This window comes from Ogataea parapolymorpha, chromosome VII (assembly GCF_000187245.1).
Source record: "Ogataea parapolymorpha DL-1 chromosome VII, whole genome shotgun sequence".
Taxonomy (NCBI): Eukaryota; Fungi; Ascomycota; class Pichiomycetes; order Pichiales; family Pichiaceae; genus Ogataea; species Ogataea parapolymorpha.
In genome coordinates, this window is record NC_027860.1 from 238,733 (window position 1) to 265,788 (window position 27,056).

The 27,056-nt window shown below is 52.4% G+C and overlaps 21 protein-coding genes and 1 non-coding gene across 22 annotated transcripts; 9 read left to right on the plus strand and 13 right to left on the minus strand.

Annotated features, from left to right (window-relative positions):
- Positions 1–45: 45 nt before the first annotated feature.
- On the minus strand, positions 46–1,950 carry HPODL_02523 (Asparagine-rich zinc finger protein AZF1; the record flags this gene model as incomplete). The annotated part of the gene is made up of 1 exon (XM_014076832.1): positions 46–1,950. One exon carries the CDS (start codon positions 1,948–1,950, stop codon positions 46–48), a length of 1,905 nt encoding a protein of 634 aa, XP_013932307.1.
- A 310-nt stretch (positions 1,951–2,260) lies between these two features.
- Positions 2,261–2,638, plus strand: HPODL_02524 (DNA-directed RNA polymerase III subunit C19; the record flags this gene model as incomplete). The annotated part of the gene is made up of 1 exon (XM_014076833.1): positions 2,261–2,638. The coding sequence occupies one exon, from the start codon at positions 2,261–2,263 to the stop codon at positions 2,636–2,638; it is 378 nt and encodes a 125-aa protein (XP_013932308.1).
- A 176-nt stretch (positions 2,639–2,814) lies between these two features.
- On the plus strand, positions 2,815–4,519 carry HPODL_02525 (ATP-dependent RNA helicase DBP2; the record flags this gene model as incomplete). Its single annotated transcript, XM_014076834.1, has 2 exons — positions 2,815–4,036; positions 4,152–4,519. 2 exons carry the CDS (start codon positions 2,815–2,817, stop codon positions 4,517–4,519), a joined length of 1,590 nt encoding a protein of 529 aa, XP_013932309.1.
- Positions 4,520–4,542: 23 nt separating this feature from the next.
- On the minus strand, positions 4,543–5,433 carry HPODL_02527 (uncharacterized protein; the record flags this gene model as incomplete). The annotated part of the gene is made up of 1 exon (XM_014076835.1): positions 4,543–5,433. The coding sequence occupies one exon, from the start codon at positions 5,431–5,433 to the stop codon at positions 4,543–4,545; it is 891 nt and encodes a 296-aa protein (XP_013932310.1).
- A 184-nt stretch (positions 5,434–5,617) lies between these two features.
- Positions 5,618–6,766, minus strand: HPODL_02528 (Alcohol dehydrogenase 2; the record flags this gene model as incomplete). The annotated part of the gene is made up of 1 exon (XM_014076836.1): positions 5,618–6,766. The coding sequence occupies one exon, from the start codon at positions 6,764–6,766 to the stop codon at positions 5,618–5,620; it is 1,149 nt and encodes a 382-aa protein (XP_013932311.1).
- Positions 6,767–7,385: 619 nt separating this feature from the next.
- HPODL_02529 (Carboxypeptidase Y inhibitor, function requires acetylation by the NatB N-terminal acetyltransferase) lies at positions 7,386–8,030 on the minus strand (the record flags this gene model as incomplete). Its single annotated transcript, XM_014076837.1, has 1 exon — positions 7,386–8,030. The coding sequence occupies one exon, from the start codon at positions 8,028–8,030 to the stop codon at positions 7,386–7,388; it is 645 nt and encodes a 214-aa protein (XP_013932312.1).
- Positions 8,031–8,409: 379 nt separating this feature from the next.
- Positions 8,410–8,862, minus strand: HPODL_02530 (Sorting nexin-3; the record flags this gene model as incomplete). The annotated part of the gene is made up of 1 exon (XM_014076838.1): positions 8,410–8,862. The coding sequence occupies one exon, from the start codon at positions 8,860–8,862 to the stop codon at positions 8,410–8,412; it is 453 nt and encodes a 150-aa protein (XP_013932313.1).
- Positions 8,863–8,929: 67 nt separating this feature from the next.
- On the plus strand, positions 8,930–9,628 carry HPODL_02531 (Transcriptional activator HAP5; the record flags this gene model as incomplete). Its single annotated transcript, XM_014076839.1, has 1 exon — positions 8,930–9,628. The coding sequence occupies one exon, from the start codon at positions 8,930–8,932 to the stop codon at positions 9,626–9,628; it is 699 nt and encodes a 232-aa protein (XP_013932314.1).
- Positions 9,629–9,840: 212 nt separating this feature from the next.
- HPODL_02532 (Inorganic phosphate transporter PHO87) lies at positions 9,841–12,360 on the plus strand (the record flags this gene model as incomplete). Its single annotated transcript, XM_014076840.1, has 1 exon — positions 9,841–12,360. One exon carries the CDS (start codon positions 9,841–9,843, stop codon positions 12,358–12,360), a length of 2,520 nt encoding a protein of 839 aa, XP_013932315.1.
- A 46-nt stretch (positions 12,361–12,406) lies between these two features.
- Positions 12,407–12,478, minus strand: HPODL_05461. Its single transcript has one exon. It is a non-coding gene; the product is annotated as a tRNA-His (tRNA).
- A 103-nt stretch (positions 12,479–12,581) lies between these two features.
- On the plus strand, positions 12,582–13,706 carry HPODL_02533 (uncharacterized protein; the record flags this gene model as incomplete). Its single annotated transcript, XM_014076841.1, has 1 exon — positions 12,582–13,706. The coding sequence occupies one exon, from the start codon at positions 12,582–12,584 to the stop codon at positions 13,704–13,706; it is 1,125 nt and encodes a 374-aa protein (XP_013932316.1).
- A 142-nt stretch (positions 13,707–13,848) lies between these two features.
- On the plus strand, positions 13,849–15,715 carry HPODL_02534 (Transcription factor of the Forkhead/HNF3 family; the record flags this gene model as incomplete). The annotated part of the gene is made up of 2 exons (XM_014076842.1): positions 13,849–13,887; positions 13,925–15,715. 2 exons carry the CDS (start codon positions 13,849–13,851, stop codon positions 15,713–15,715), a joined length of 1,830 nt encoding a protein of 609 aa, XP_013932317.1.
- Positions 15,716–15,807: 92 nt separating this feature from the next.
- On the minus strand, positions 15,808–17,805 carry HPODL_02535 (uncharacterized protein; the record flags this gene model as incomplete). Its single annotated transcript, XM_014076843.1, has 1 exon — positions 15,808–17,805. One exon carries the CDS (start codon positions 17,803–17,805, stop codon positions 15,808–15,810), a length of 1,998 nt encoding a protein of 665 aa, XP_013932318.1.
- Positions 17,806–18,022: 217 nt separating this feature from the next.
- On the minus strand, positions 18,023–18,433 carry HPODL_02536 (uncharacterized protein; the record flags this gene model as incomplete). Its single annotated transcript, XM_014076844.1, has 1 exon — positions 18,023–18,433. The coding sequence occupies one exon, from the start codon at positions 18,431–18,433 to the stop codon at positions 18,023–18,025; it is 411 nt and encodes a 136-aa protein (XP_013932319.1).
- Positions 18,434–18,533: 100 nt separating this feature from the next.
- On the minus strand, positions 18,534–19,334 carry HPODL_02537 (uncharacterized protein; the record flags this gene model as incomplete). The annotated part of the gene is made up of 1 exon (XM_014076845.1): positions 18,534–19,334. The coding sequence occupies one exon, from the start codon at positions 19,332–19,334 to the stop codon at positions 18,534–18,536; it is 801 nt and encodes a 266-aa protein (XP_013932320.1).
- Positions 19,335–19,966: 632 nt separating this feature from the next.
- On the plus strand, positions 19,967–21,397 carry HPODL_02538 (26S proteasome regulatory subunit N4; the record flags this gene model as incomplete). Its single annotated transcript, XM_014076846.1, has 1 exon — positions 19,967–21,397. One exon carries the CDS (start codon positions 19,967–19,969, stop codon positions 21,395–21,397), a length of 1,431 nt encoding a protein of 476 aa, XP_013932321.1.
- A 110-nt stretch (positions 21,398–21,507) lies between these two features.
- Positions 21,508–22,752, minus strand: HPODL_02539 (uncharacterized protein; the record flags this gene model as incomplete). Its single annotated transcript, XM_014076847.1, has 1 exon — positions 21,508–22,752. The coding sequence occupies one exon, from the start codon at positions 22,750–22,752 to the stop codon at positions 21,508–21,510; it is 1,245 nt and encodes a 414-aa protein (XP_013932322.1).
- Positions 22,753–23,085: 333 nt separating this feature from the next.
- HPODL_02540 (ADP-ribosylation factor 6) lies at positions 23,086–23,679 on the plus strand (the record flags this gene model as incomplete). The annotated part of the gene is made up of 3 exons (XM_014076848.1): positions 23,086–23,112; positions 23,144–23,204; positions 23,237–23,679. The coding sequence occupies 3 exons, from the start codon at positions 23,086–23,088 to the stop codon at positions 23,677–23,679; spliced, it is 531 nt and encodes a 176-aa protein (XP_013932323.1).
- Positions 23,680–23,694: 15 nt separating this feature from the next.
- Positions 23,695–24,405, minus strand: HPODL_02541 (Ribose-5-phosphate isomerase; the record flags this gene model as incomplete). Its single annotated transcript, XM_014076849.1, has 1 exon — positions 23,695–24,405. The coding sequence occupies one exon, from the start codon at positions 24,403–24,405 to the stop codon at positions 23,695–23,697; it is 711 nt and encodes a 236-aa protein (XP_013932324.1).
- Positions 24,406–24,494: 89 nt separating this feature from the next.
- Positions 24,495–25,199, minus strand: HPODL_02542 (Ribose-5-phosphate isomerase; the record flags this gene model as incomplete). Its single annotated transcript, XM_014076850.1, has 1 exon — positions 24,495–25,199. One exon carries the CDS (start codon positions 25,197–25,199, stop codon positions 24,495–24,497), a length of 705 nt encoding a protein of 234 aa, XP_013932325.1.
- A 203-nt stretch (positions 25,200–25,402) lies between these two features.
- HPODL_02543 (40S ribosomal protein S7-B) lies at positions 25,403–25,972 on the plus strand (the record flags this gene model as incomplete). Its single annotated transcript, XM_014076851.1, has 1 exon — positions 25,403–25,972. One exon carries the CDS (start codon positions 25,403–25,405, stop codon positions 25,970–25,972), a length of 570 nt encoding a protein of 189 aa, XP_013932326.1.
- Positions 25,973–26,183: 211 nt separating this feature from the next.
- Positions 26,184–26,855, minus strand: HPODL_02544 (uncharacterized protein; the record flags this gene model as incomplete). The annotated part of the gene is made up of 1 exon (XM_014076852.1): positions 26,184–26,855. The coding sequence occupies one exon, from the start codon at positions 26,853–26,855 to the stop codon at positions 26,184–26,186; it is 672 nt and encodes a 223-aa protein (XP_013932327.1).
- Between the last annotated feature and the right edge of the window lie 201 nt (positions 26,856–27,056).

The following is a 27,056-nucleotide window of genomic DNA, read 5'->3' on the forward strand; positions in this document are numbered from 1 at the left end:
AAAACACTCTATGTGTGACCATCCGCCAATATCCCATGACATTGCCTAAATTCCTTGTGTTCCCTGCAGCGACTCCGAGTTCTTGACGCCTCTGCCCCTGCCACGGATGCCTCTGTTGAGATTTTTGTATAAATCTGCGAAATACAACAGCAGGTCTCTTTCGTTGGGTGGAAGCGCATCGATCGAGTTTCCCGAGGACGAGATGTGCGCCAGTTTGTTAGTCAGCTCATTCAGCGTTTTCATGTGGAACCTGTTCTGGTGCGCCTTGAGGTTACCGAGCTGGGTGAAACTCTTGTTGCAGTTGTCGAACTTGCACACAAAAGGCCGCAGATTGTTGTGAGTCAGCATGTGTGCCTGTAGATTCCCCTTTCTCGAGAACGACTTGTCGCAGACCTCGCATTTGAACGGTTTTTCTCCCGTGTGCAGCCGTAGATGCGTCCTCAAATTTCCTCCCTGCGTAAACCGCTTGTGGCAGAAAGAGCACTCGTATGGCTTCAGTCCGATGTGCGACCGAATGTGCACCTCCAGATGAGTCGACTGCGTGAACTTCTTGTAGCAGTACTGGCACTGGTGCTGTTTGTGGCCCCTTATGTTAGGCTTTTCCACTCCGCCCACCAGTTCCACCGGGTTCGGCAACACCGAGTTGTTTGTGGCCCGTGGCCCGACCTCCTCCAAGATCGTGCCGTCCTCGGCCTGTCTGATGTCCCCGGTTAATCCCTTCTTGCGCGCCTGGATAACCAGCATCAATTGGTCCACCTTCGTGGCCCCGATCAGCGGCCGTCCGTCTTCTGTGTGCAGGGCCTGGTTTGCAGGAACAAGATTGCCCATGCTGCCGTACTCTGGCTTCATCTGGGGAGCCACCGGCACCAGGTTCGCCGAGGGCTGGATGTGTGCTTTCTTGCTAGCAGGCGACATCGCGCTGTCCATCGACACGCCCGTATTTGGTGACTCTGTAGGATAAGTATCCGGCCGCTTTCTTGCCGTGGCGTCGTCGCCGTCTTTCTTGACCTCCTCAGGCGGGACAGACTGGCCAACGTGCTGGGATTTCTGGAAACCCTGCGCGCCGCCCTTTGTAGGGTCTGTAACCATGCGGGTCGGTATTGGAAGCACCGGCGCGCTCGAGTACATGCTGCCAGGCCTTGAGTGTCCAGGCTGGTAATGTTGCTGGCCCTGTGGCTGCTGCTGCTGCTGCTGGTCCTGATAAGGAATACTATCCAACAGATCGCTGTTCTGGTCGAATATCTTGTTCACACTGTCCCGTTTGAGAAAGCTGTCCACGTCCCCAACAGGAATATCGCTGTTGGGCTGGCTGATCGACGGGAATCGCCTGAAAAAGTGGCTGTTGCTTCTGGAGGCCGTGCCTGCTTGCGGAAGCTGGTACTGGGCCTGGTGCGACGCAAGCTGTGCCTGCTGTTGCTGTTGTTGCTGCTGCTGTGGAGTCATGAACGGCTCCAGCTGCTCACTCGGCCGTCTGCCGTAGACGTTGTCGGCGGAGCCAGGATTGATGGCCCGCTCGGACGAATAGGGCTGCATGAAGTTCTGCATCGAGCCGTTGTGACTTCCCGGAGGATACGCAAACGAGTATTCCCGCTGAATGTCGCTGTACGGGAAGCCCTCCGGCGGCTGTTGCTGGGAGGCCGCGCTGAAACTGCCCGGTGGGGCATTCGAGTCGAACGAGAACCGGGGGAAGAAAATGCTGTCCTGGCGGGGAAACAAGCCTGAAATCGAGTTGTTGTGCATTTGCTCAGCCCCAACGGTCGGATTAGTGGGTTGGTAATAATCGTTGGGCACGCCAGACGAGCCCGTCAGCAGGGAGTCCCGTCTATTGGCAAAATTGAAGGAGGCCTCATCGGGCGCAGGGTTGTGCTTGCTGCCGGTCTTGCCATTTAAAGAGTCTGTCTGGGTGCCGTGTCCAGGGTCAGGTTGCTGGGATGAGTAGATCATCGGCATAAACAGGGACCCTTTGCTAGTATCAGTAATTCTTGCACAAAGCCAATTTTACGTAAAATGTTTTGTTTTGGCTTGCAGGAGCAAGTTTAGGGTGATGAGATAAGCGATTACTAAGGTACAGCCAACGGTGGCGGGCTGGGAACGGTTGGCGTTATGGGGACAACAGGGCACTGGTTCAATTGGCTCAGCGGGGGTGTGTCCGGCTGGTGCAGTCTTGTTGCGTGGCCAGCAGGAGCGTTATTGTGGAACAGTGCCGTAACCCGATCTGTATAATATTTTTTTGGATAAATATTTTTTTCGAATTTTCATCATGTCAGACGCACCGATGGAGGACGTGGTAGACGAGACCATGAGCCAGGACGAGGTGGATACCGAGAAAATCAAGTTGCTACCCGGCTCCACGCCCGACGGCACGGCGGCATCGTTTCAGATCAGCGACGAGGACCATACTTTGGGGAATGCGCTGCGGTACATGATAATGAAGAATCCAGAGGTTGAATTCTGCGGATACTCGATTCCGCACCCGGCAGAGAGCAAGATGAATATTAGAATTCAGACGTACGGCGGCATGAGCGCTGTTGAGGCGCTGCACAAGGGGCTGGACGATCTGGTGGATCTTTGCACCCATGTGGAGGACGTTTTTGGGGAAAAAATCAGTTCCAGAGACTACGGCACCGAGGAGCCATGAGGAGGTGATTTTGGAGGCTACATGGTGAATTAGAGGCCAAACTTGTATTTTTAACGATGACTTAGATATGGTAGCTGTTATTTCTTTTCCAGCTCCGGGTAAGTAAAATTTTTTTACAATAAGAAATAATTTTTTTATCAAATTTTTTTATCTAAAACAAAATTATCCCCTTTAACATGTCGTATACTAACAACAATAGAAATAGCTACCGGACTTATGGCGGTGGAGATAGAAGTAGGTTTGGCAGAGACGATCGCAATGGCAACTATGGACGCAGAGACGATTACGAGCTTGGTGCAAATTTGACCAAGCCTAATTTCGATCTGGAAACTTTGCCCAAGTTCGAAAAGAATTTTTACAAAGAGGCAGAGGCGGTTGCTTCGCGGTCGGAAGATGAGGTGGCTGCGTTTAGAAAGGAGCACGATATGACGGTGTATGGAAGAGACATCCCTAGACCTATCACTTCGTTCGACGAGGCTGGGTTCCCAGACTACGTTTTGAAGGAGGTGAAGGCGCAGGGATTCCCTAATCCTACCGCCATCCAGTGTCAGGGATGGCCAATGGCCCTTTCCGGACGCGATATGGTGGGAATTGCTTCGACTGGTTCTGGAAAGACCCTGTCGTACTGTTTGCCGGCTATCGTGCATATCAATGCCCAGCCCCTTTTGCAACCTGGCGATGGTCCTATCTGTTTGGTTTTGGCCCCAACGAGAGAGCTGGCTGTGCAGATTCAGAAGGAGTGCTCCAAGTTCGGACGCTCCTCCAGAATCAGAAACACCTGTGTCTACGGTGGAGTGCCGAAGGGCCAGCAGATCAGAGACCTTGCCAGAGGAGCTGAAATCTGTATTGCCACTCCTGGTCGTCTTCTGGACATGCTGGACTCCGGCCGGACAAACCTCAAGCGTGTGACGTATTTGGTTCTGGACGAGGCCGACAGAATGCTGGACATGGGATTCGAGCCCCAGATCCGCAAGATTGTCGACCAGATCCGTCCCGATAGACAGACGCTGATGTGGTCTGCCACCTGGCCGAAGAGCGTCCAGACCCTGGCCAGAGACTACCTGAACGACTACATCCAGGTCAACATTGGGTCTTTGGACCTGGCCGCCTCGCACAACATCAAGCAGATCATCGACGTGTGTTCCGAGTACGAGAAGAGAGACAAGCTTGCCAAGCACCTGGAGACTGCCATGCAGGACCCACAGGCTAAGGTGATTGTCTTTGCCTCGACCAAGAGAACGTGCGACGAGATCACTGCGTACATGCGGAGCGAGGGCTGGCCAGCGTTGGCTATTCATGGCGACAAGGAGCAAAGGGAGAGAGATTGGGTTCTGAGCGAGTTCAGGTCCGGACGGTCACCTATTATGGTGGCCACGGACGTGGCTGCCAGAGGTATTGGTAAGTTTTTCGCATGGGAATCGCCCCATGCCGCTTTTCGCTTGGCTACACTTTGGTATAGAAATATATTCGAGTTGGGCGGAAAGCACTTGGTATTCGTAAACTAACGTATTAGACGTCAAGGGAGTCACCACGGTGATCAACCACGACATGCCGGGCAACGTCGAGGACTACGTCCACCGTATTGGAAGAACGGGACGTGCTGGCGAGAAAGGAACGGCCATCACGATGTTCACGGACGGCAACTCCGGCCAGGCCCACGACCTCATCACCATTTTGAGAGAGGCCAAGCAGGAGATTCCTCCGCAATTGCAAGCTTTGGACAAGAAGGGCAACAGAGGCAATGGATACGGCTATGGTAGAGGCCGCGGAGGATACGGTAGAGGCCGTGGTGGCTATGGCAGAGGTGGCCGTGGAGGAAGAGGCGGCTCGAGAGGCTTTTCTGGTAGCAACTCTGCGCCATTGGGAAACAGAAGGTTCTAATAGATTATAGATCCGTTATACAGTTATTCGTTATTTTGAGACAGTAGTTTTGCGTCTTTTGGTTCATCTAGTTGTTCTGACTGCTCTGGCTGTTCTAGCTGTTCTGTCTGTTTGTTCTTCGGCTGCGCCACGCGCGGAATGTTGGACGCCAGGTACATGGTATTGGTGAGCACCTGGAGTTTGATCCAGGGGTGGTTTTCGAACCAGTATTTTTCCACCACGTCTGGGTCGGTGAGGTCCTCGTCCGTGTGGAACGCACCAATGATCGAGCTGACCTCGTCCTTGCTGATGGCGTGTTTAGGCGCCGGCTGGTCGATCACTCGCTGCACACGCGAGCCCAGTGTGGCTGCGTCTCTGAGCGACTCGGCATATTTCTCGTGATACTGGTTGAACTTGGCCATAATTTTGGACCGCATCACCTTCTCGACGTCAGCACGCGTCAGATACTGCATCCAGATCAGGTCAAAGTATTGCGAGATGGTCATGGGCATGTAGTTTTTCGGGCCCAGCCAGTACGTGCTCTCCTCGCCGTCCTGCATGGCCTTGTCTCTTGCAAGACAGGTTTCCACGTAGAGCGGGTTTTCGTACGGCCTCCACGCATAGCTGAGCTCGTGTGAGCCGCCGAGAAAGAAGGCAGACCCGAGCACTATGCGGGCGAGTGACGACGAGTAGCGACGGAAAGCAGGCAGGCCTCTGAGCCGGGGGATGCGCATGATCAGCGCGGCGCCGACGTACGACTGCGCAAAGCCCATGAGCGCGCGCAGCGTGGTGCAGTCGTGCGCGGGCGCCAGCGGGCCCCACAGCGGCAAATTGGGCAGGGCGTATCGAAAACACTGTTTTTCGACTTTGTCCAGCAAGGTGTCGTTTTTGTCATGCAGCTTGCGGAATTCCCAAAACTCCACGTCTGTATTCATTGCAATTGGATGGGAGGGAAGAATTAAAGGGTGTGAGGCAATGGTATAAATAACACAGTGGTTCAAGAAATGATTTAATTTAAATGATTTATTTCGAACAATTATTTATTTCAAATGATTTAATTTTTGGCCCGGGGCATTTATTTACCTTCTGATTTATTGAATCTGTTTGGAATATAGTCATCTATTTAGAAGTGTCAAGGACGTATCTGCCCAAGATCTTGCCCTCCTCCATCTTCTTGAAGACCTCTGGCAGCTCGGAAAGACCAGCAATCTGGAATGGAGACTTGACAAGGCCTCTGGTGAAGAAGTCCACGGCCTCGGCAGTGTCTTGTCTGTTACCAACGTAAGATCCCTTGATCTGGATGGACTTGACGACGTGCTCAAAGACAGGAGACTCGCAAACAGCGCCGGCTGGAAGACCGACCAGAACAACCTTACCGAGGGTTCTCACGTATTGACAAGACTGGGAGATAGCAGCTGGAGAGACAGAAACGTTGATGACACCGTGTGGACCGCCGTTGGTGATCTTCTGGATGGCAGACACAATGTCCTTCTCCTTGGTGAAGTCGACGTAGAATTCGGCACCGAGCTTCTTGATGAACTCGCCCTTTTGCTCACCACCGTCAATACCCAGAACTCTCAGGCCCATGGCGACAGCGTATTGAACGGCAAGAGAACCCAATCCACCGGCGGCACCGGAAATGGCAACGATCTGTCCTGGACGCAGAGCAGCAGTCTTCAAGGCCTTGTAAACAGTGACACCAGCACACAAAATAGGAGCAACAGCAGCGAGGTCAGTTCCAGGAGGCAGCTTAGCGGCCTGGACAGCGTCAGCAGTGGCGTATTGTTGGAAAGAACCGTCGTGCGTGTAACCGGACAGGTCAGCGTCTGGACAGTTTGGTTCGGCACCCTGTTGACAGAACTCACAACCCATACACGAGCCGTTCAGCCACTTGATACCGGCCAAGTCGCCGATCTCGAAGTTTTTAACGTTCTCACCCTTGGCAACGACAACACCGGCACCCTCGTGACCACCCACAAGTGGGAGTTTGACAGGCAGTGGCCAGTCACCCTTCCAGGCGTGCAAGTCAGTGTGGCACACACCAGAGTACTTGACGTGGACCAAAATCTCGTTAGGCTTTGGCTTTGGAACAGGGATCTCCTTGTACTCAATTGGACCACCGTTGGTTTCAAAAACACATCCCATCTGGGTCTTTGGGATGGTTGGAGCAGAGGCAGTAGAGTGTCTGAAGACCTGCTGGACAACAGCGGGCTTGGCTAGCCGAGCAAATTGGTTTCTCAAAGCAGCAACTCTCGAAATAGACATCATGGTTGGCGCTGTTTTTGCAAACGAGATGGATTTCCAGCGATATAAATTCCTGAGAAGTGGACGTCGATATACGTCTGCGGCATATCCAGACACCCAATCACAACGGGCTAAAAAGTTCCATCCTGCATGAAATACCCCGTTTTAGACACCCCACTCGCTGTACCGACACCCCCGCTGTTTTGCCGGGTCATGATTGGCCGCGAAAAAATTCCGTGTCTGGACTCCGTCTCCGTTGCCAGTCGTATGCAGCTGGCATCTCCGTGCTCGTCATTGCCCTTGTGCGTTCCGGCGAACGACAGCTCATGTAGCTCTGTTCCATCTCTTTCCGGAGTGCGTTCTACAGCCACTAGGGGGTGCGAAAAAAACCCCGTCTCGCAAAATTCGCACACGGCATTAAATCGGCGGGGGAAAATAGAAAGGGGGGTGTGGTTTTGTAAGTACCCCGGATTCGATACCGCTCATGACACCCTCTCTTTCCGCAACCGGCGCCCCCAGCACCCTACACACTACGGCCATCTATTCCGGACAGCTTTGGCAGTCGTGTTTGTATGCTCAATACCATATATTAGTCCCGCTTCCAGGCCTAACCACATAAAAAATACGTGCCGCGCTTACGTAATCATTGCTCTTCGTTCTGTGCGTAGAAGAAGTTGACAGCAAGCAATTGAAGCTCGTTTTTCTGGCTCCATTCTTCGGCACCCCAACCGGGGACACCCGTGCCCCAACAAGGGCGATCTGCTGGAGCTTCCGGCTCAACCCCTGGTTTCTGCTTGTACAGCAGAAACACGTATCTGTGCTTGCCTGTTTTTGGTGGAGGACCAGGGCCCATGTAGGGGACGAGGTCTTCGCCATTGAGGTTCGACGTGGTCAATTGCTCCTCTATTTGGGATATGTCAACCGATTTGTTAGGGTCGAAGTCGTTAAGCTTTATATTCTTCACAACGTAGTGGCAGAACTCTGACCACTTTTCATCGCCCTTTGTTGGTGCGTCTGGATCAGTGAGCACCAAAGTAAATCTGTCGGAGCTCGAAATCGAAAAGTCCGGGTCAGTGTCTTTTGAAAGGTTGAGTGTAAAGGCGAAGTCCGGTCTGTGTTGAGTGTCCTTCACCGAAAGAGTGTTTCCCATGGCGACTTCCTTGTCCTGGCCGTAGGAGATGATCAGAAAGCCTTTAGGAGTGAAGGAATCGGAGTGGATCACTGTTGGGACCACCTCGCTCTTAGTCAGGGCGTCCTTGATGGAGTTGGAGATAGTGACTAGTCTCATTTTATTGTTTATGATAGGACGGCAAAGAGCTGGTCTGTAGCTTAAAGTTGGTTTAGGAGCAAGATATGAAGAATATCTGAGAGAAACTAGTTTGGTGCTTCGATTAATTAATTGTCCCAGTTTTAATTGGGAGGCCATAGCAATTGAGGGGCAATGGATAAAGATTTTCTTAGAAAATGTTCGATGTAACTAAGTATTATTCCAGAGTAATGGGTATTACTCGGTAGATTATTCAGAAGTATTATTCGATAGTATCATTCGATAGTTCGTTATGCGGTCATCTTTGCTAATTATGTAATGAAGGATATGGCGTTGCGGCCGCCTCAGGGTCAGTGCGCACCCCACCTAGAAATTGCCTTTGGGAGCGATCAACCGCACCCTATCTCCACTTCTCGTCCTGGATAAATCTGATGAGCGTCGGACTGCCAGTCTGCAGCAGCGGATGGCCCGCCACGATGTTCAGGAACCGCTCCAGGCCCTGTCTGCGCTCCTCTATGAAGTCGTCGTTGAACCGGTTGTTGTAATTGAGAAGCGACTTGTCCGGCAGTTTCGGGATAACCACGCGGGTGGTTTCCTGCTGGAGGATCTTGCGGAACGCGTCGAACTCGCTGAACCGCCTGCGCACCCGCGAGTACTTTTTCTTGAACGCGGGGATGTTGGTACGGCACACGATCTCGTAGTCGGTGTACATATTGGTCGTCTTGTTGCCGTGGGTGACCGGGTTGACCACCTCGAGCTCCAGGAAGTTCTCCGGCTCGCCGTAGAGCTCGTCGAACGTCTGTTTGTGTTGTTTTGGGCGCACAGACGAAAACGACTGGAACGGATTGGGCATTGAAACGGAAATAATTAATTTGAAATAATTGCAAAATATTCCTAAAAACACCCATTCTCACCTCTTGATGGCCTTCGAGGAATTTGGAGATCAGCAGTACGCCATGGCTCGCTACAGCGAGATGCCGGCCCACCTAGACGAGGAGGGCATAGGCGTTTCGGATGATCTGGAAGAAGAGCTCTCGCCCGAGAACGGCGAGGTGGACAACGAGCAAGAGAACGACGCAGAGGACGATTCGGACGAGTTCGGAGGGCCGTCTGGCGCGTTCAGCAACGTTGGACAAGGCCTGAGCGGCAAGTACAAAAACATGATGATGCAATACTGGCAGGAAACCATCAATTCGATCGAGCACGATAACCACGACTTCAAGAACCACCAGCTCCCGCTGGCGCGGATCAAGAAAGTGATGAAGACCGACGAGGAGGTCAAGATGATCTCTGCAGAGGCGCCGATCCTGTTCGCAAAGGGCTGCGACATCTTCATCACCGAACTGACGATGCGGGCGTGGATCCACGCCGAGGAGCACAAACGCAGAACGCTGCAGAAGTCCGACATCGCGGCGGCGCTGCAAAAAAGCGACATGTTTGATTTTCTCATCGACATTGTGCCCCGCGAGGAGGAGAAGCCGCGCAAGAAGCACTCGCAGCACCTTGCGAACCTGCAAAGCCCGATGGACCCGGACTACCAGATGCGCTACCAGCAGCAGTACATGCAGCAGGTGTATTCTCCGATGCCGATGCAGAAGGGCGACAACTACGAGTACTAGGGCTGGCTATGCCTGTTACGTAACGGCTTATATAACGAATCGACTTATGTTCTGGCGACGCGGCGCAAAATCTAATCAATCGGTTGATCGATTAATTAATTACACACACACGTGGGCAGCCAATTCCAATTTTTTTTTTTTTTACCCGCCTTCATAAAACCGTTGCTCGTGTGACCAGTTTCCATTTCAGTTTTAGTGCCAAGTCCTGCGCCATGAAGTTTTCGCACTCGTTGCAGTTCAACGCCGTCCCTGAGTGGAAGGAGCACTATCTGGCGTATTCGGCGCTCAAGAAGCTTATCTACGAGCTACAGGAGCTCGTGCTGGAGAATGACAACTCCAACACGGCGTCCTCGAAGCTGGCCACGTCGCAAACGTCGGACAACGACGTGCGGTCAAATCTGGCCGGGCTGGAGCTTTCTGGGGCCGCCAAGTGGAAGGTGTCGCTCATGGACAAGATGGGCTCGTTGAGGCGCAAGAAGGAGGAGGCAACGACCGAGACTCTCGAGCTCGAGTCGATTTCGGAGCAGGAGACGTTAGACCTGGCAAAGGTCGATCTGGACAAGGTTTCGCCGACCAAGGTGTTTGAGACGGCTCTGTTGAAGGAGCTGCGCAAGATCGACCGTTTCTACACCGCGCAGGAGAAGGTGATTTTCAGCGAGATCGACCGGCTGCTCAAGGATTTGCATTACTACAAAGAGACTCAGGACGATTTACAGAGGGTCAAGACCAACGACAGACTGGACCGTTTCAGCAAGGATGTCGAGCGCGACGCGGGAGACGACGACGAGGACGATCTCGAGAGCACGACGGCGTTCTCGACGCTGCTGAGCGACCGCGAGCTCAACCTCTCGTTCCAGCACGAGGTGAGCTACAAAAAGCGCATTGTGCAGGCGTTCATTGAGCTGTCGGAGCTCAAGTCGTTCATCGAGCTCAACAAGATCGGCTTCAGCAAAGTGTGCAAGAAGTTCGACAAGGTGCTGGAACAGCACATTCGCGAGCGCTTTGTCGAGTCGCTCAGCTCGCGGTCCGAGGTGTTTAGTGCTGCCACGCTCGTCAAGATCGACGACTACCTCGACGAGCTGGTGGAGGTGTATGCTGGCGTGACGCGGGACTCAATTGAGGCTGCTCGGGCGTTTCTGCGCAGCCATTTGCGCGAACACATCGTTTTCGAGCGCAGCACCGTCTGGAAAGAGATGATCGGTATCGAGAAGGACAAACACAATGCCAAGGGCTCGAACGTGTTGACGGGCGACGAGGCAGAGCTCAAGGGCATGTTCCAGGTCGAGATGTACAGCACAGAGGTCTCATGGCTACCCTTCCGGCTGGGTGTGCCGAAGTTCCTGTTCGGCTGGACAGCTTTCAAAATCGCTCTGGCAATTCTCGCGGGCGGTATCTTGCTCGGCGTCAAGACGCTCAACGACCGCACGCAGGGCAACTGTCTTGCCGTGGTGGCCGTGTGCGCAATTCTATGGGCCACAGAGGCCATCCCGCTGTTTGCCACGTCGCTGCTCGTGCCGTTCCTCGTGGTCACGTGCAACGTGCTCAAGGACGCCGACACGGGCGAGGTGATGGACGCCGCGGACGCGGCCACCTACATCTTCGGCACGATGTGGAACTCCACGATCATGCTGCTGATCGGCGGGTTCACGCTCGCGGCCGCGTTGTCCAAGTACAACATCGCGCGCATCGCGTCGTCGTACATTTTATTTTTCGCCGGCACGTCGCCGCGTCGCATTTTGCTGGCCATCATGGTGGTGGCATTATTCCTGTCGATGTGGATTTCGAACGTTGCGGCGCCCGTGCTCGCGTACTCGCTGATCGGCCCGCTGCTCAAGAGCATTCCGACCGAATCTGGCTTTGCGCAGGCGCTCGTGCTGGGCATTGCGCTCGTGTCCGACGTGGGTGGCATGAGCACGCCCATCTCGTCGCCGCAGAACATCATCGCCATCGAGGCACTGGACCCACACCCGTCGTGGGGTAACTGGTTCTCGTTCTCGATCCCTCTGTGTCTGATTGGGCTTTTCGTTGTGTGGCTGGAGATGATCCTCACGTTCAAAATTAACACCGTGAAAATCAAGCCTATCAAGCCGATTCGGGCCGCCTTCACCCTCAAACAGTACTACATCTGCTTCGTGTCCGTGCTCACCATCGTGCTGTGGTGTCTCGAGTCGCAGCTCGAGTCCCGGCTCGGGTCCTCTGGCATCATCTCGATCGTGCCGATCATCGCTTTCTACGGAACAGGCCTGCTCACCACCACAGACGTCAACAACTACCCCTGGTCGATCGTCCTGCTCGCGATGGGCGGCATCGCGCTCGGCAAGGCCGTCAGCTCGTCCGGCCTGCTCCACACCATCGCCACCTCGCTCTCCGACAGAATCCACACGTACCCGCCGATCGCGATATTGGCCATCTTCGGCGTGCTCTGCGTGGTGTTTGCAACGTTTGTGTCGCACACCGTCTCGGCGCTGATTCTGATTCCGCTGGTCCAGTCCGTCGGGCAAGAGCTCGACCAGGAGTTCCTGCTCGTGTGCGGAATCACGCTCATTGCGAGCGTCGGCATGGCGCTGCCAATGTCGGGCTTCCCGAACTCGATCGCCATCTCCATGACCGACGACCTCGGCAAACGCTATCTCTCGACGAGCCTGTTCATCTCGCGCGGTGTGCCGATCTCGCTTGTCATGTTTGTGATGATTATCACCGTCGGCTACGGAATTATGAGCAGCATCAAATAGATAAATAGAAAATATTTAAATGAAAAAAAAGGAAAAAAATAAAACCTGCCGTCCCCAGGAATCGAACCTGGGTCGCTTGTGCCACAAACAAGAGTACTAACCACTATACTAGAACGGCGTATCAGCCGAAAAACCGCGCAAACGCGCCCTTGTCGCACATACCCGCCTCCGCCCTGCCCTGCCAGCTAAAAATAATTATTTTATTTTCTCTCGCCTCATCCATGGAGTACATATACAACCCGTACGACGGGATATACTACGAGGTCGTGCCGCGTCTTCAAGAGCGCACCGACAACTCCACAGACTGCGTCTCGTGTCCCTCGCTGCCCGCGTGTCCCGCGTGCGACTCCACCGAACAGTGTGCCCAGTCGTCCGGATCCTGCACCACCTGTCCCACGCGGTACTGTGCCAACATCACATCCAGCCTGACCTCCGCGTCCAGCACGCAGGCCGTGTCCAAAGGGCCGAGTTCGGCCAAAGTGGGCGGAATTGCAGGCGGTGTGGCTGCGTTTGTGTTTCTGATCCTATGCGGCCTGTTTTACCTGCTCTACAAGAAGTGGTACAAGAAACGGTACCCACACGGCTTTTTCTACTACTACGAGGACGACGACGAGGACGACGACGACAAGGAGCAGCTCACGGGGGGCCCGAGACAGCGGCGAAATTCGCAGTCGACGCTCACGACAATGACCAACTCGGTGCTAACCAAGGCGTCGAATGTGATCAACGTGACGTACATTCCGGGCGTGACGATCCGCAACGGCAGCGCCAAGCTCACAAACAGCCGTGCAGGCGGGTCCTCGAACGGCAGCAACCGCGCCCTGAGTGTATACTCGAAGGAGACGTATTTTAGCGATTTGGAGGCCGCCTCGATCCACGGAGGCAACGTGGTCACCAGGGGCGGCGTGCCGCGGCTGGTGAATGTCGAGGAGGACGCTTATGACTACGAGCCGCCCAAGAGCCGGTTTGTGCTGGAGGACACGATCGAGGAGGGCGAGGACGAGGACGAGGACGAGCCTAGGACCGACTCGCGGACCGGGACTTCTGCAGGCACAACTCTCGGGTTCGGGCCGCTGTTGCTGCGCAGCAACGACGACGTGCTCGGGAGCAGCGACGATTCGGATCTGGGCGACTCCGACGAGGAGAACATCGAATTTCTCACCACGCAGCACAGAAAAGAGCAGGAGCACCATGCGCATGCCGGCGGCGACACTGTTTCGTTGGACATTCCCCTAGAGACTTTGGGACGGGCCGACAGCAACGAGGTGATCCTGGAGGTGGATCTGGACGTGAAGGACAACGGGTCAAATCCGTTTGAGTCTCCGTTGGATTTGCAGAAAAAGTAGTTTGCGACTAAAATTTTCCAGCTGTGTTGACAAAATAAAAAGTATTGTAAATAAAAACAAAAATTAATCAACTGCCACAGCTCTCGTATTTGTTGGTCCGCAGCACCTGATTGGCCCAAAAGTGTTCTCTGACAAACGCAGCATGAGCGAAAGAAAAAGGTTCATCAATGAGGATAATGAGGTGAGTACCAGCAGAGGGAATTTACTAACAAATACAGGTATTTGACGACCCCAACGACCTCATTAACCAGGTAATCAAAAACCTCACGGTGCCGCCAGACAATATCCCGACGACCGTCTCGCGCGTGTACAATAACGAGCGGAATCTGAACAACGAGGTCCAGGCATACGCCAAAATTGCGGGCAGAGACTGGACCTTCTATGTGAAATCGTTGAAAGTGCTTATAGGCCGTAATACCGATTCGCACGCCACGGACCGGGCCGAGGACAAGGTCGACATCGATCTGGGGCCGTCGAAGGTGGTTTCCCGAAAACACGCGTCGATCTCGTACAATCTAGAGGAAAGAAGGTGGGAGCTCGTGATTCTGGGGCGCAATGGGCTCAAGATCGACGCCCAGCGCATCAACTCCACGTCGAACGGCTCCGGACCCATATTTCTCAACTCGGGCAACATCATCGACATTGGCGGCACCCAGATGATGTTCATTCTGCCCGATGCCGTGCCCGTGATCTCCAACTACTTCCTCTCCAACCTCAAGAACAAGCGGCCCAAGTCGGACGTTTTCAGCAACTCGAGTGCGTCGCTCTACTCCACCGACGTGTATACCAACAACAACGTCAAGGGTTTCCAGATATACGAGAAATCGCCCGCGCCCAACGACCTCTCGTCTCCCGGGCACACCATCAAGGGCTCGGAGCAGGACTACTCCAAAGACGACGCCAAGGACCTCAAGCCGCCGTACTCGTACGCCACAATGATCACACAGGCAATCCTGTCCAATCCTCAGGGTATCTTGTCGCTGTCGGAAATCTACGACTGGATAGCGAGCCATTACGCTTATTACAGGCACAGCAAGCAAGGGTGGCAGAACTCCATCAGACACAATTTGTCGCTCAACAAGGCGTTTGAGAAAGTGCCTAGAAAACCCAACGAGCCCGGCAAGGGCATGAAGTGGCAGATCAGCGAGAGCTACAGGAAAGAGTTCCTGAAAAAATGGGAGGAAGGAACTCTCAACAAAGTGAAAAGAGGAAGCAGCGTTTCCAGACAGCTCCAGATGCATCTTATAAAAAACAGAGGCCTGCCCGACTCTGGCCGTTCGGCCATGCCGGCCACAAACCCGACCGCAGATTTTAACATGTACAAACGGCCCGAGCAGCCGTATTACGAGTCGAAATTGAACTCCGCTGCGCCGCTGCATTCCGAGCCCCACGAGGCCCTGAACTACATCACTGCGGCAGCAAGCTTGTCCAACAGCAGCATCCCCCCAAGCAGTGCTCCAGGCTCCACGTCGGGCACGTCGTCCGTCCCTAATCAGGTGCCCAAGCCGGAACTCTCATCGCCCATCAAACAGCTGGGCGTTCCCGAGTACAGGACCAACTTTAATGGATCGCTCCCGCCTCTAGCCGGCAGAACAGCGTCTCAGGAAACGCCTGGCTCTGTGATTAAGCCTCCTCCCACCAACGCATCTGCCTCATCGGGCAATGCCCTGTTCCCGCCAGCAAGTCCGAAAAAATACCAGGTTAGCGCGCTGGAGGCTTACACGCCCGACAGAGGCACGTCGCGCCACCAGTTGGACCCACCATCGTCGTCACAATCGCACCCGTCGGTCAACTCGTCGCCGGCGCTGTGGAACTACGTGCAATTTTCCACCCCGCTGGGCGGCCCCTCGTCGAACGGCAACCAGCAGCAAAACAGCATGCAGTCAGGCGCCACGAACAACCGGTCGCCGGCCAAGATCGAATTGGAAAGCCCTCTGCGAGACAGAAAGGCCGATTCGCAGGCCGGTGACCTCAAAGATGTGGATCTCGTGAAAGGATTTAAGCAATAGAGAGATCATTAATGGTATTATAAGTCATAACGTAACAAAGCAAACGGGACTCATGGCATCGGCGTATGTACAAGTTGGTTTCGATCCACGAATCACTCAACATCCATAAACTGATAGTAACCGTTGAGCTCCATCACCGGCTTTTTCAGCGAGTCGCTCACGGGAAATGGCTCCAGCTCCGATGCGAAGAAGCTGGACGTTTTGCTGGACGACGTCGCCGCCAGCGTCAAGTCGGTCACGTCTAGCGACTTGCCGATCTCGGAAGGAGCTCCCAGCCAGTAGTCCGCGAAGTTTTGGTCCTGAGTTAAAATGGTTGCAAACTCTTTTTCGACCGGGTCCGTAAATTCGCCGTTGTCCCCAAGCGACGACGGAGACTCGGGCTGGTCCTCGTATGTGCCGTTTTCGTCCTCGCTCAGGAATCTTGCGAAGTTGATGGTCTCGTTCCGTGAAAAGTCCAGCGCAAAATTATTAGCGACGGGCAGAGCACCGGAACCTGGTCTGACCTGCAACTTGGAAACCTCGATGTTTTCGCGGAAAAGAACCTCCGAGCCGTACAGGAACGGTGCGCTGGAGTCAGTGTTCTTCTCGGAGGCCAGCATCTTGACCTTGGCGGCCACAATGTCCAGCAAGTCGGTGTCGATAAAATGGTGGCACGAAATGGCCTCGAATTTGGAGAGGATCAGCTTCAACATTTTGATGTTGATGTTCCTGTGGTACAACATCGAGTTGAACATGCTGAGCATGTTGCCCAGAATCATCACCACATAGTTGCGCACAGGCAGACACTCCTTTGTGCTTGATTCGAGGTCGCTCCAGATGCTCATTTCCATCAGGTGGTTGAGCAGCTTGACCATCGACTCCAGCTGGTAATCGGATGGTTTCTGGAAAAATCTGAGTTTCAGGCCGCAGTAATGCAACACCATCAACACCTTCATCTGCGAGACCAGCATCGAGTTGATCTGGTCGTAATTGTCGAGGTCGAATTTTCTCTTTTCTTTTAGTTGCTGAATATCGAACTCTTTTTTCTGGATTTTGAATAGCACCTCCATAATTAGGTAGTTATCCTTTCTCAGATTGAGTCTGGAGTCCAGAACGCGCACAACAAGCGACATGAAGTCGTCCGCTGGGTTTGTCTGCTCGGCCTCCAAATAGGTCTGCGGATCAAATTTCTCGTCAGACTTCCTCAGCTGCTCAAAACACTGCGACATGATCGGATGCATGTCCATAACAAGACACTTTAGCACGAAGAGATTATCGAATTTCCGGAGCAGGGAAGCGACCTCCGGGTGGTGCGAGTAGGTGGTGAACACCTCTGTCGAAATTGAGAGTGATTCGTCGCGCTCAGCAAATCGGGTCTCCATAAACAGCCACAAAGCCACGAACTTGGTTTTGCCGCGAGAATACTTTGTAAGCTGGCGGTAGTCTCTGATTTTGGCGAGCAGCGATGACACCATTGCAGGCCTCTCGACCGTCGCGTCGAAATCGACAAGACGCCTGTGTTTTGCGTCGTAGCTGTAGTCCAGCGCGACCAGGCTTACAGCACAGATCAGCATCACCAACTCCATGCTCTGGAACGACGCGTCGAGGCTTTTCATCTGAGCAAGTAAGTCATCTTTGTCGAGCTCAAAATACAGGTGCTGGTTGAGGTCGAAAAAACACGTCACAAGATGGTTCAGCAGATGCACGTTCAGCACGGGGTCGTCTAGTATTTTCGGCAATTCCACAGGTCTGCTCGTGACCAGTGTCATGTGACTATCCTGGAAACAAGGCACAGTGATGTAGCTTGACGCGGTATCGGCCCGCTCTACAACCTTCTTTTCGAGCTCAAAAATGCGGCCGGCAAGCTTTGTGTTTTGCTTGCGCAGCTTCTCCACGTCGGACATCTCTTTTTCTTCCTCCTCCACAATTCCCAATTTTGGTTCCGGTGGCGAAATTTTTATCGATCTAAAGGTTTCTGGATACTCGCAAATGAGCTTTTTGCGCTCGCAGTTTTTACAAACCACCCCCCGGTCGCATTTGATCTTGCGGCGGCGACACTCCAGACAGGAGACAGGGACGGATTTCTTCACCTCTATCGAGCGCCTTTTCATATGGACAGAAATTCGGAAGCAACTGGAATGTAGCTTGTATTTATAATCCATCATCTACGCTATGCATTATTCGGAACTTAGGTACCTCGTAAACATTACAGGTAGAGTGCCGAGGCCTATCTCCGAAGCTGTCGGGCAAACTTCCGGAAGTAAATGTTATGTGCGACACTCCTCCCACCTCTCAGTTATAGCCGCATGATATTATTAATCCACATTGTTATCTCTGTTGTGCCGCGTCGATACGGCCGGGGACCTCAATGGTGGCTCTTTCCACAATGGGCGACTGTGCGGCTGACTCTTGGCCTTCTGATTGCTCATCTATTGTATCGTCACTAGCATTATCATGCGCCTCGTGAACATTCGGCTTAGCACTCTGTTTCGTATCCTCCTCAGTCACGTCTTTCGGCTCTGATGACTCAGTTTCCCGGTGTCTCCGTTGCAGCCTCTCTGTCCTGGATGCTTGATACATCTCCTCTTTGAGCTTCATGCGCTTCTGCGCCCGCATCTCTGCACCATGTGCCCTTAATCGCTCCTCTTCCTCCCGTTTCTTTTCGTCCTCCTCCTGTTTCTGTCTTTCCTTGGCTTCCAGCCGAGAAGAGCGTTTTCTGTTGGCCAGCAAGGCCTGCATCTGAATTTCGCGCCTCCGTTGCAACGCTTGCCGTCTTTTCTTCAGGTCGTGCTGAGCCACCTGCTCCACAAACCCTTTCAGACTCCCGTACAGCTTGTACTCATGCGACGACGTTTTTTTTGCCGCCCTTCTGTTTCAGCCCCTTCAAATACTGATCAAACTGGTAGATCCCGGCCGTCTCGCACCGCCACTCCACCAACACCGGCTCAATATCGCCAAACGTCTCAGCAGGATTACCAATTCTCTTTTTGGCGTCCGCCCGCTTTTTAGGCACCTCCATTGGCGGATACTCTGTTTTGCGATAATAGACACGCGAGTCTTCCAAAACAAACCACTCGTTCAGCTCGCGGTCCTCTGTGTACGCGTACACGGGTTCCAGCCGCAAATCGTGCTGCGGTTTGGCGTACTGGTCCACGCTTTTGCGGAAATTATCTATGCTTTTGGTATTGGCCAGCTGGATCAAATTGTAAAACAGCTCGGTTTTGCCGATCAAATCAAGCGCAAAAAAGTCTATTGGGTCGTACTCCTCGTAGTAGCGTGCGGAGACCTGGTTCAACGCGTCGTTGACCTGCGAATCAAAATTGTCCAGCTTGAAATTGGCCAGATACTGGACCATCCGGGCGATAAATGCGTTCACAAAAACGGGGCTCGCAATGCTCAGTAGCTCCTCCTCAAACGTCTCCACATCGAAATTCTCTGTGATTTTCACCAGATGACGCAGAAGATAAATCCACTGGACCACATAGGCGTATCTGTAGTCGTTGCGCAGTTCGGTGAGTCGGTTGTGGTACACGGGATCTTCTATGAGCAATGTCGGCGGCGCTTTTAGCAGGACCGCACGCACGTCCTCGTCCACCAAGTCGGACAAATTTTCGGCCGGATGTGTGCTTTGGACAGGCATTTTGGAGACGGGAGTAAATTAAGGCCGAATTTTTCTGAATACGGTTCTTTTCTTCTGCAGAATCGACGCGTCGGTCCCGGAGAAGTCCCACCTCGCACCGAGATAATTCTAGAAGGATCGACGCCGGCTTACAAATCGCGCCGGATTTAGAGCAGCCAGGCTGGAGTTAGCGCAGCAAAGTTGGGGCTGTCATTTTAGCGGTGAGTCAAAAAGACCAAAGTACAAATAAATTAGATTCAAACTTAGTGATAAGTTCTTCTTCTTACGTTTTTTTCCTACACCACATTTAAGCCTATCGGTATTGCGCTGTGACTCAAAGCAACGTTTAGAATCATATCGAAGGTTCCGAATCCCGCATTTGTTACAACTATTTGAGGGGTTGCTATAAGATAATAATAAAAAAAGACAACTACACAACTTCCAAGCCACACTGACCAAGCCAGTTGAAGGTTACCGACCTAATAGAAATTCACAACTAGGCCAACAGGTTTTATTTGCAAATTTTGCACACTGATTAATAATACACAAAACACTCAACAGAACCCACCGGAAATAATAAATAAGTTTTTTGCTGTTTCAGCTTTTCATTGCTCACTATGACCTCTACATTAAAGCGCACTCTTACGGATATTATGGAGGACGAGCTCTACTCGCTTCCTCAACAGGGCCATGATGATATTTCGGAGTACATCATGTTGAACGGATCACAGGAATCTTTCAGACAAGGCGAAGACGAAAACATAGCCCACAGCGTCCAGGATCAGGTATCGGGCTTTGGTTTACCACCCCATCAGCAGTCTGTTTACGACAATATTTACAACTCCTATGCAAATCCGAACCTTTATGCCAACGTTACCTTTCCTGACGAATTATACGACTACGCTCAACAAGACAACTACAGATACTCCAACGACGAACATGAAAATATCGACCCGAAAGCAGCCATGAACACGACGCATCAAGATGCCAAGCCATCGGAACCTGATCAAGAAGTGATGTTGATACCTCAAGACGACTACATAGTGTATGACCCCGCTCATACCGAACAGCAATTCCTGCCGGAAATCCTGCAGTGGGAATTTAATCACAAGTCGTTCCCACAGTCCAACGAGCTGAATATATTCAAGACCGACGACGTGTATTTAGATGAAGAGTTCAGCGACGATGACGAGGACGAAGAAGACCAGAACAAGCTGGACGACATGGAAATGGATCTGGACGACTTGAGCAGCGAAAGCAGCTTGGACGAGGAAAACGATAACTACGTGATGAAATCCGACGAGTTTCGGGTCTCGAATACTCCAGAGAACACCGACAGCTCTATCTACTCGCTAACTACACCGCAAACAATCAACCCAAGACTGGTTCAGCAGGACGATATGATGGATAACAACGCAGCAGTGTTTGACGATGACGACGAAATGGACGATGACGAAAAGAACTACTCAGATGCTAGTGATGATTTGTACACGCCGGCATTCGAGCAAAGACGCGAAAGCGTGCTCTCCGAGCGCCGGCCGCCAGTGCTCAAGTCCGAGGTCCAGAAGGTTCCAGCTCCGTCGTTGAGAAAACTGAAAACGTCGCGTCGGACAGCCACTCCTCCCGTGGAGGAAGCCAAAGAAGCAGAGGAGGAGGAGCACGTTTGCTACATTGCTAATCCGAAGACGGGAAAGCCATGTAACAAGAAATTCTCGAGACCCTATGATCTGGTGAGACACCAGAACACGATCCATGCTCCTAAGCGGTCGTTCTACCGGTGTATGTTTTGCGAGGACGATCTGAGAAGACGCAACAACATGGAGTCGAATAACGAGATCGTGTTGAAGCTGAATTACCGGAACACTCCGTTTTCGGTGGAGAATTCGAACGCGAACGTTGCGAACTCGCACAACTCCAAGAAGGTGAAGTCTTCGATGGACAACGGCGAGTTCTTGAGCAACAAGACGTTTTCTCGGTGCGATGCTCTCACAAGGCATTTGCGGTTCAGACACGGTCTGAACAACCAGCAGGTCAACGATGCCATGGATTATGCGAAGAAGCATGTTGAGTATTACGAGAACTGATCTGGGCACCGGAAGCATATACATAGCATAATAATTTATTTATGAAGATAAATGTTGAATAAAATAAATATATTTCATCGGTACAGATAAAATTAAACAGATATATCTCATCAGTACGGATAGTTATTTGGCTCTTTATCAGGGGTGTAGCCCATTTTTGCTTGTTCTTCGGCTTTCTTTTCCAAATATGGCATGAGAACGTCTTTGAATATCGTATAACCTCTGTATTCCTGCACGTCTTTATCCCAGCTTCTTATTCCGTTCAGCAGACGCAATGGGACGAACGGTTCCTCACAGAGCTTAACGATTGGCAGGAAATACGTTCTGATCGTGAATACTGTGACTCCTGTTTTTGGCAGTCTTCTGACTGACTGTCTTTCTGACCTAAAGTAAATCTTATTGATGTCGGTAGCAGGGCTGGCAGTGTACCAGCCGACCACCTCTTTGGACTCGTCTCCGATCGAGTACGACCATGCCAGATCGTCGTCTGCTTGGAGAAAGTAGTTGTTTCGCACCACTGGCTTGTCGCAAGTCTGTCTAATGAAGAACTTTTCCATGCCTGCCTTGAGCTTTTCATTATATTTAGGCACGTCTCCACTGGTATGGATCATGCTCAGCGGCATCCCAAGTTTATCTTTTAGTCTCCAGAACCCGGCCAGCATGATTGCGCCTGCACGGAGAACGTACTCGCCCTTTTCATTCTCAACCATCACGGCAAGATCGTCCTGGACCAGCAGCGAGGCCATCAGGGCCGGGTCCATTTTGAACTCCGATTTAGGAACGCCTATGAACTCAAACGACTCGCCCGTTTCGAGGTTCTCGATGCCTTTAGGCGTTGCCCGGAACAAGCTTGGATACCTCTGGGGCAGGTAGTTGCGGAACTCCTCCAAAAGCTCGAGCACGCCGTCCCAGGCATCTGGCGACGTACCGTACAGATCGCTATTTTTTTCCTCGAGTCTCTGGAGCTTGCGTGCGTGGTACTTGTGCCACTCGTTGTCCAGCTCGATCCAGCTGTCCCACTCCATGTTACGGATGCCCATGGTGACAAAATAGGTGTGTTTGAACGCCCGGTAAGCGATCGGCTTGGTCTTCTCGATCGACCAGTCCGGATACGGTTTCACAGGAGGATACGTGAATTGCTCTGGCGTCCAGTGGCCAAACTTCCTGTTCTTGTTGTTCGCCTTGGCCACCGGCAGGGGCTTATACTTTTTTTGGTACATTGGGCCCGTTTCAGTAGAGATAAGATATTTGTAGACTAGAGTAGCAGCAGCCAGCGCAAGTGCAGCCAATGCCCAGAAGGAAGGTGCCTGCGCTGCGCCATAAAGACGGTGTATTCCTTCAACGATGACAGCCATGGGAATAAGAGTGCAAAGTGCGTGGTTTATATACTGGCAGCAATAGATATCGAGGTGATACCATGCTCTCAGTTGCCTAAAGGGGAAATAATTTCCTAGATAAAGTAGAAACTCAGTGAGGCCATGAAAAAGCACGACTGTGAGAAAAGCACTGTGCATTCTGGGAAGGCAGTGCTGTGGCAATACAGTGGCAGTGCCTGTGGCGATCAGTATAGGTAGCCAGGCTGACCCGCCCTTTAGTCGTGGACGACCCGTCTCAGCACCAAAATTAAATAAATCTTTTTTTTTTCCACGTGACCGCACAATTTTCCAGATTGAGGAAAACGTAAAACCATGGGCAACTCATTCTCCCGTCTGCTGGTAAGTACTCCCTGCGCTGCCTAACGCTCAGAGACGCAGGAATAAAGAGGTCCGCATGGTCATGCTGGGCCTGGACAACTCTGGAAAGACCAGTAAGTGATAAATCTCCCATAACTAACGGCAGCCATATTGTATAAACTGAAACTCGGACATACTCAGCAGACCGTGCCTACGGTCGGGTTCAACGTCGAGACCATCAAATATAGAAACCTCGTGATGAACACGTGGGATGTGGGCGGCCAGGAGCGTATCCGGGCGCTCTGGCGACACTATTTTTCTGGCACGGACGCGTTGATTTTCGTGATCGACTCTGCCGATAGATCCAGGCTGGAGGAGGCCAAAAAGGAGCTCTACAAGGTGATCAACGACAGAGAGCTGACGGGATGTCTGCTGTGCGTGCTTGCGAATAAACAGGACAAGCCCGGCAAAATGGAGCAGGCCGAGCTGGTGAAGTTTTTGGAGCTGGAATCCATCAAGAACCACAACTGGTGCATTATTCCAACAGTGGCCACTGACGGCACGGGGCTGAACCAGGTGCTGAACTGGATCCAGCACAACTTGAATTGACTACATAGCTGTATTCTACACCGTCTTCTTTGTGATTGTGCCGTCTGCATTTCCGATGTACGCTTTCGAGGCCAGGCCCACAAACAGCCCCGTTTCGACAACACCGACCAATGCCTTGATCTTCGCGTTGAGCTCGGCCACTTGGGCGGGTGGAATCTCGCCGAAGTCGCAGTCAATGATAAAATTACCGTTGTCCGTCACCACAGGCCCTGCCTTGGCCGGCAGCCCTGAACGCACCACGGGTTTTCCGCCCAGTTTCGCCAGGTCCAGACTCACCTTAGTGTATGCGGCTGGAACCACCTCAATTGGCACGCCTTTGCGCCAGCCCTTGCCCAGCACGCCCGTGTCCTTGCGGTAATCTGCCACAACAACCAGCTGTTTCGAACATGCGGCCACCAGCTTCTCCTGGAACAGGCATGCGCCGCCGCCTTTGATCAGTCCGAGGTTGGTGTCGATTTCGTCCGCCCCATCAAACGCAATGTCGATCTCCGGATATTCCTCGGTCGATCCGAGCCGGAGCCCATTGTCTATAATGAGCTGCCGCGACTGGAAACCCGTCGGAACACACACCAGGTCGCTCTTGTTGCTGGCCTGACCAACGCGCTCGGCAACGTACACAACGGTCGAGCCGGACCCAATGCCGATCACCCTGTGTGTCGATAACAGGTTGTCGTCGACGGCCGCGTACGCCGACAGCTTTTTCGATTTTTCCACCAGGTCTGCCATGCTGCTGAAACGTTTACAAAGAAAAGCTGTTTGGCGAATTTTTAACATTGTCTGTCATAAAAAAAAACGTGTGGGGTAAATAACAAATTCTACAGAGCAGCACGTCGCTTCTGCACGCGCACCGTGCCGTCCTCGAGCCCGATGTAGGCTTTGTGCGCCATTCCGGGGAAAAAGCCTGTCTCCACGACGCCGACCAGCGCCTTAATCTTCACGTCAAGCTCCGCCACGCGCTCCGGCCGGATCTCGCCAAACTCGCAATCAACCACCAAGTTCCCGTGGTCTGTCACCACGGGCCCTGCTTTGCGGTCGCCAGCGTCTCTTAGCCGCGGACGGCCGCCCAGCCGTTCTAGCTCTAAAAACACCCGCTTGTGAGCAACAGAAACAACCTCAAGCGGCACCCCTCTGCTTAGTGCTACGCTGCTCTTGCGATGGTCGGCAACGACAATAAATTTGCGCGCACACGAGGCAACCAGCTTTTCCAAAAACATGCATGCCCCGCCACCTTTGATCAGATTCAGATCGCTGTCAATTTCGTCGGCTCCGTCAAAAGCAATGTCAATATCCACATACTCGTCCACACGGCCCAAATGGAGCCTGTGCGAGAGAATCAACTCGCGCGCCTGGAAACTCGTCGGCACACACACTAACCGGCGCTCTGTGTCCAGCTGCGCCAGCCGCTCTACAACATACACAATTGTGGTGCCGGACCCTATTCCAACCACCTGATGCGAGGGGTCGAGGTTCTGGTCCACCGCAGCGTAGCTGGCGTTTTTCTTTGCGTTTTCAGTTGACATAATGTATACAGCAGAGTCTACATGCTTTATATTCGGGCACGGCGGCCGCAGCGCCCGATAGCCTACTGCCACCACCGGCTGCTACGCGGAAGAATCCCCTCCTTACATAAGCGGGCTCTGAGACCTCTCTGGTGTCACGTGTTTTCCCTTGAATTCATAAATTTTTCAGTCTCAAAAAAAATCTTCAACCAACTTTACGTAGTATGTCTGCCGCATCGAAAGTGCTCGCCAGCGAACCATCTGAGCTCGAATTGCAAGTCGCACAAGCTTTGGTCGATTTGGAAACCAACTCTCCAGATTTGAAGGCTGACTTGAGACCCCTCCAGTTCAAGTCCATCAAGGAGATTGAGGTTTCGGGTAACAAAAAGGCTATTGTCATTTTTGTCCCAGTCCCATTGCTCACCGCTTTCCACAAAGTTCAAATCACCCTGACCAGAGAATTGGAAAAGAAGTTCCCTGACAGACACGTTGTGTTCTTGGCCGAGAGAAGAATCTTGCCAAAGCCAGGAAGAACTTCTAGAGTGACCCAGAAGAGACCAAGATCCAGAACCTTGACTGCTGTCCACGACAAGATCTTGGAAGACTTGGTCTTCCCAACCGAGATCGTTGGAAAGAGAGTCAGATATCTTGTTGGTGGTAACAAAATCGCCAAGGTTCTCTTGGACTCCAAGGACTCCTCTGACATCGACTACAAGCTGGACACCTTCCAATCCATTTACCAGAAGTTGACCGGAAAGCAAGTCACTTTCGAGATCCCAACCGAGACCTTATAAATGTTAATTAATAAAGGTAAATGAGAATTATATGAATATGCTGTAAGTCGTTACTCGTAGCGTGCCGCTCGCCGGACGAACCCTTCGTACCGGAAACTTTCGCTTCTTGTGAGGTCATCCTCGTCGTCCTCGTGTGCTATGGTGGCGGTGTTTGCCGTTGGTGCAGCGCGTTTCACGTCGGGCTCCTGTGTTTGGCCTAGTTTCACCACCGCTACGGCCAGCACCGCCACAAAGAAAAAAACTGCCACCATCGTGGCGTTCCCGATGGTTGCACGGCCTGTGGGTAGTACTGCGGGCTAGACGAAGAGCAGAGTACGTACACTACCAACAGGCCAACGACCAAAGACGGCACGTGCACGCGAGTAGTGGTCTCCTTTGTGAGCGCGACGTTGATGAACAGATCAAGGTTCCACAGCACTTGCACTGCTTGAATGACGAACCTTATGAGAGTTACAAGTAAATCTGCTGCGTTCTGTATGTTGTTGTTGTTGTTGTCGTGGTTTGTATTTGTTTCTGTAGGTTCTGTTTGTCTTCTGCCTAGTATGGGTTGGTCCAGCGGATGGACGTTTTTCGTCTGTGGTTTCCGGGGAGTCACTTCAAATGCAATGTCTTTGATCTCACGCAGTTTTTCCGGGTCTTTCTTCGGCGAAGGCGGCACAATTGGCACCATCAGCTCGCTGGTCGACGAGTTGGTTCTCACTCTGAAAAACCGTTTGGGCACTGAAACATCGGTGGCTGCGGTCTCTGCTGAATTCGCAGAGAAAATGGTCGACTGGTCCGATTTCGAGGTGTCGTTCGTGCGAATCCTGGTCAGAAGCGGGATGGACGAGAGGGAGGTGGGGTTTTTGCGGAATTTGGACAGGAAGGTGTTGTTGTCGACCATAGTCGGGAAGATGTGACAGATCAGGGGAAATGAAATTATATTTAGGGTGGCTATCTTTGGTCGAAAGGGGAAAATAATAAATAAGGGTGGTTTCAGGTGGAAATAGGGGCTTTAAAGAAGAGAGAAATTTGGGATGTTTCGTCATCCTTACACCAGTCTCTACTCAGATAGTGATACATTTGAATACTTTGTACGTACTTA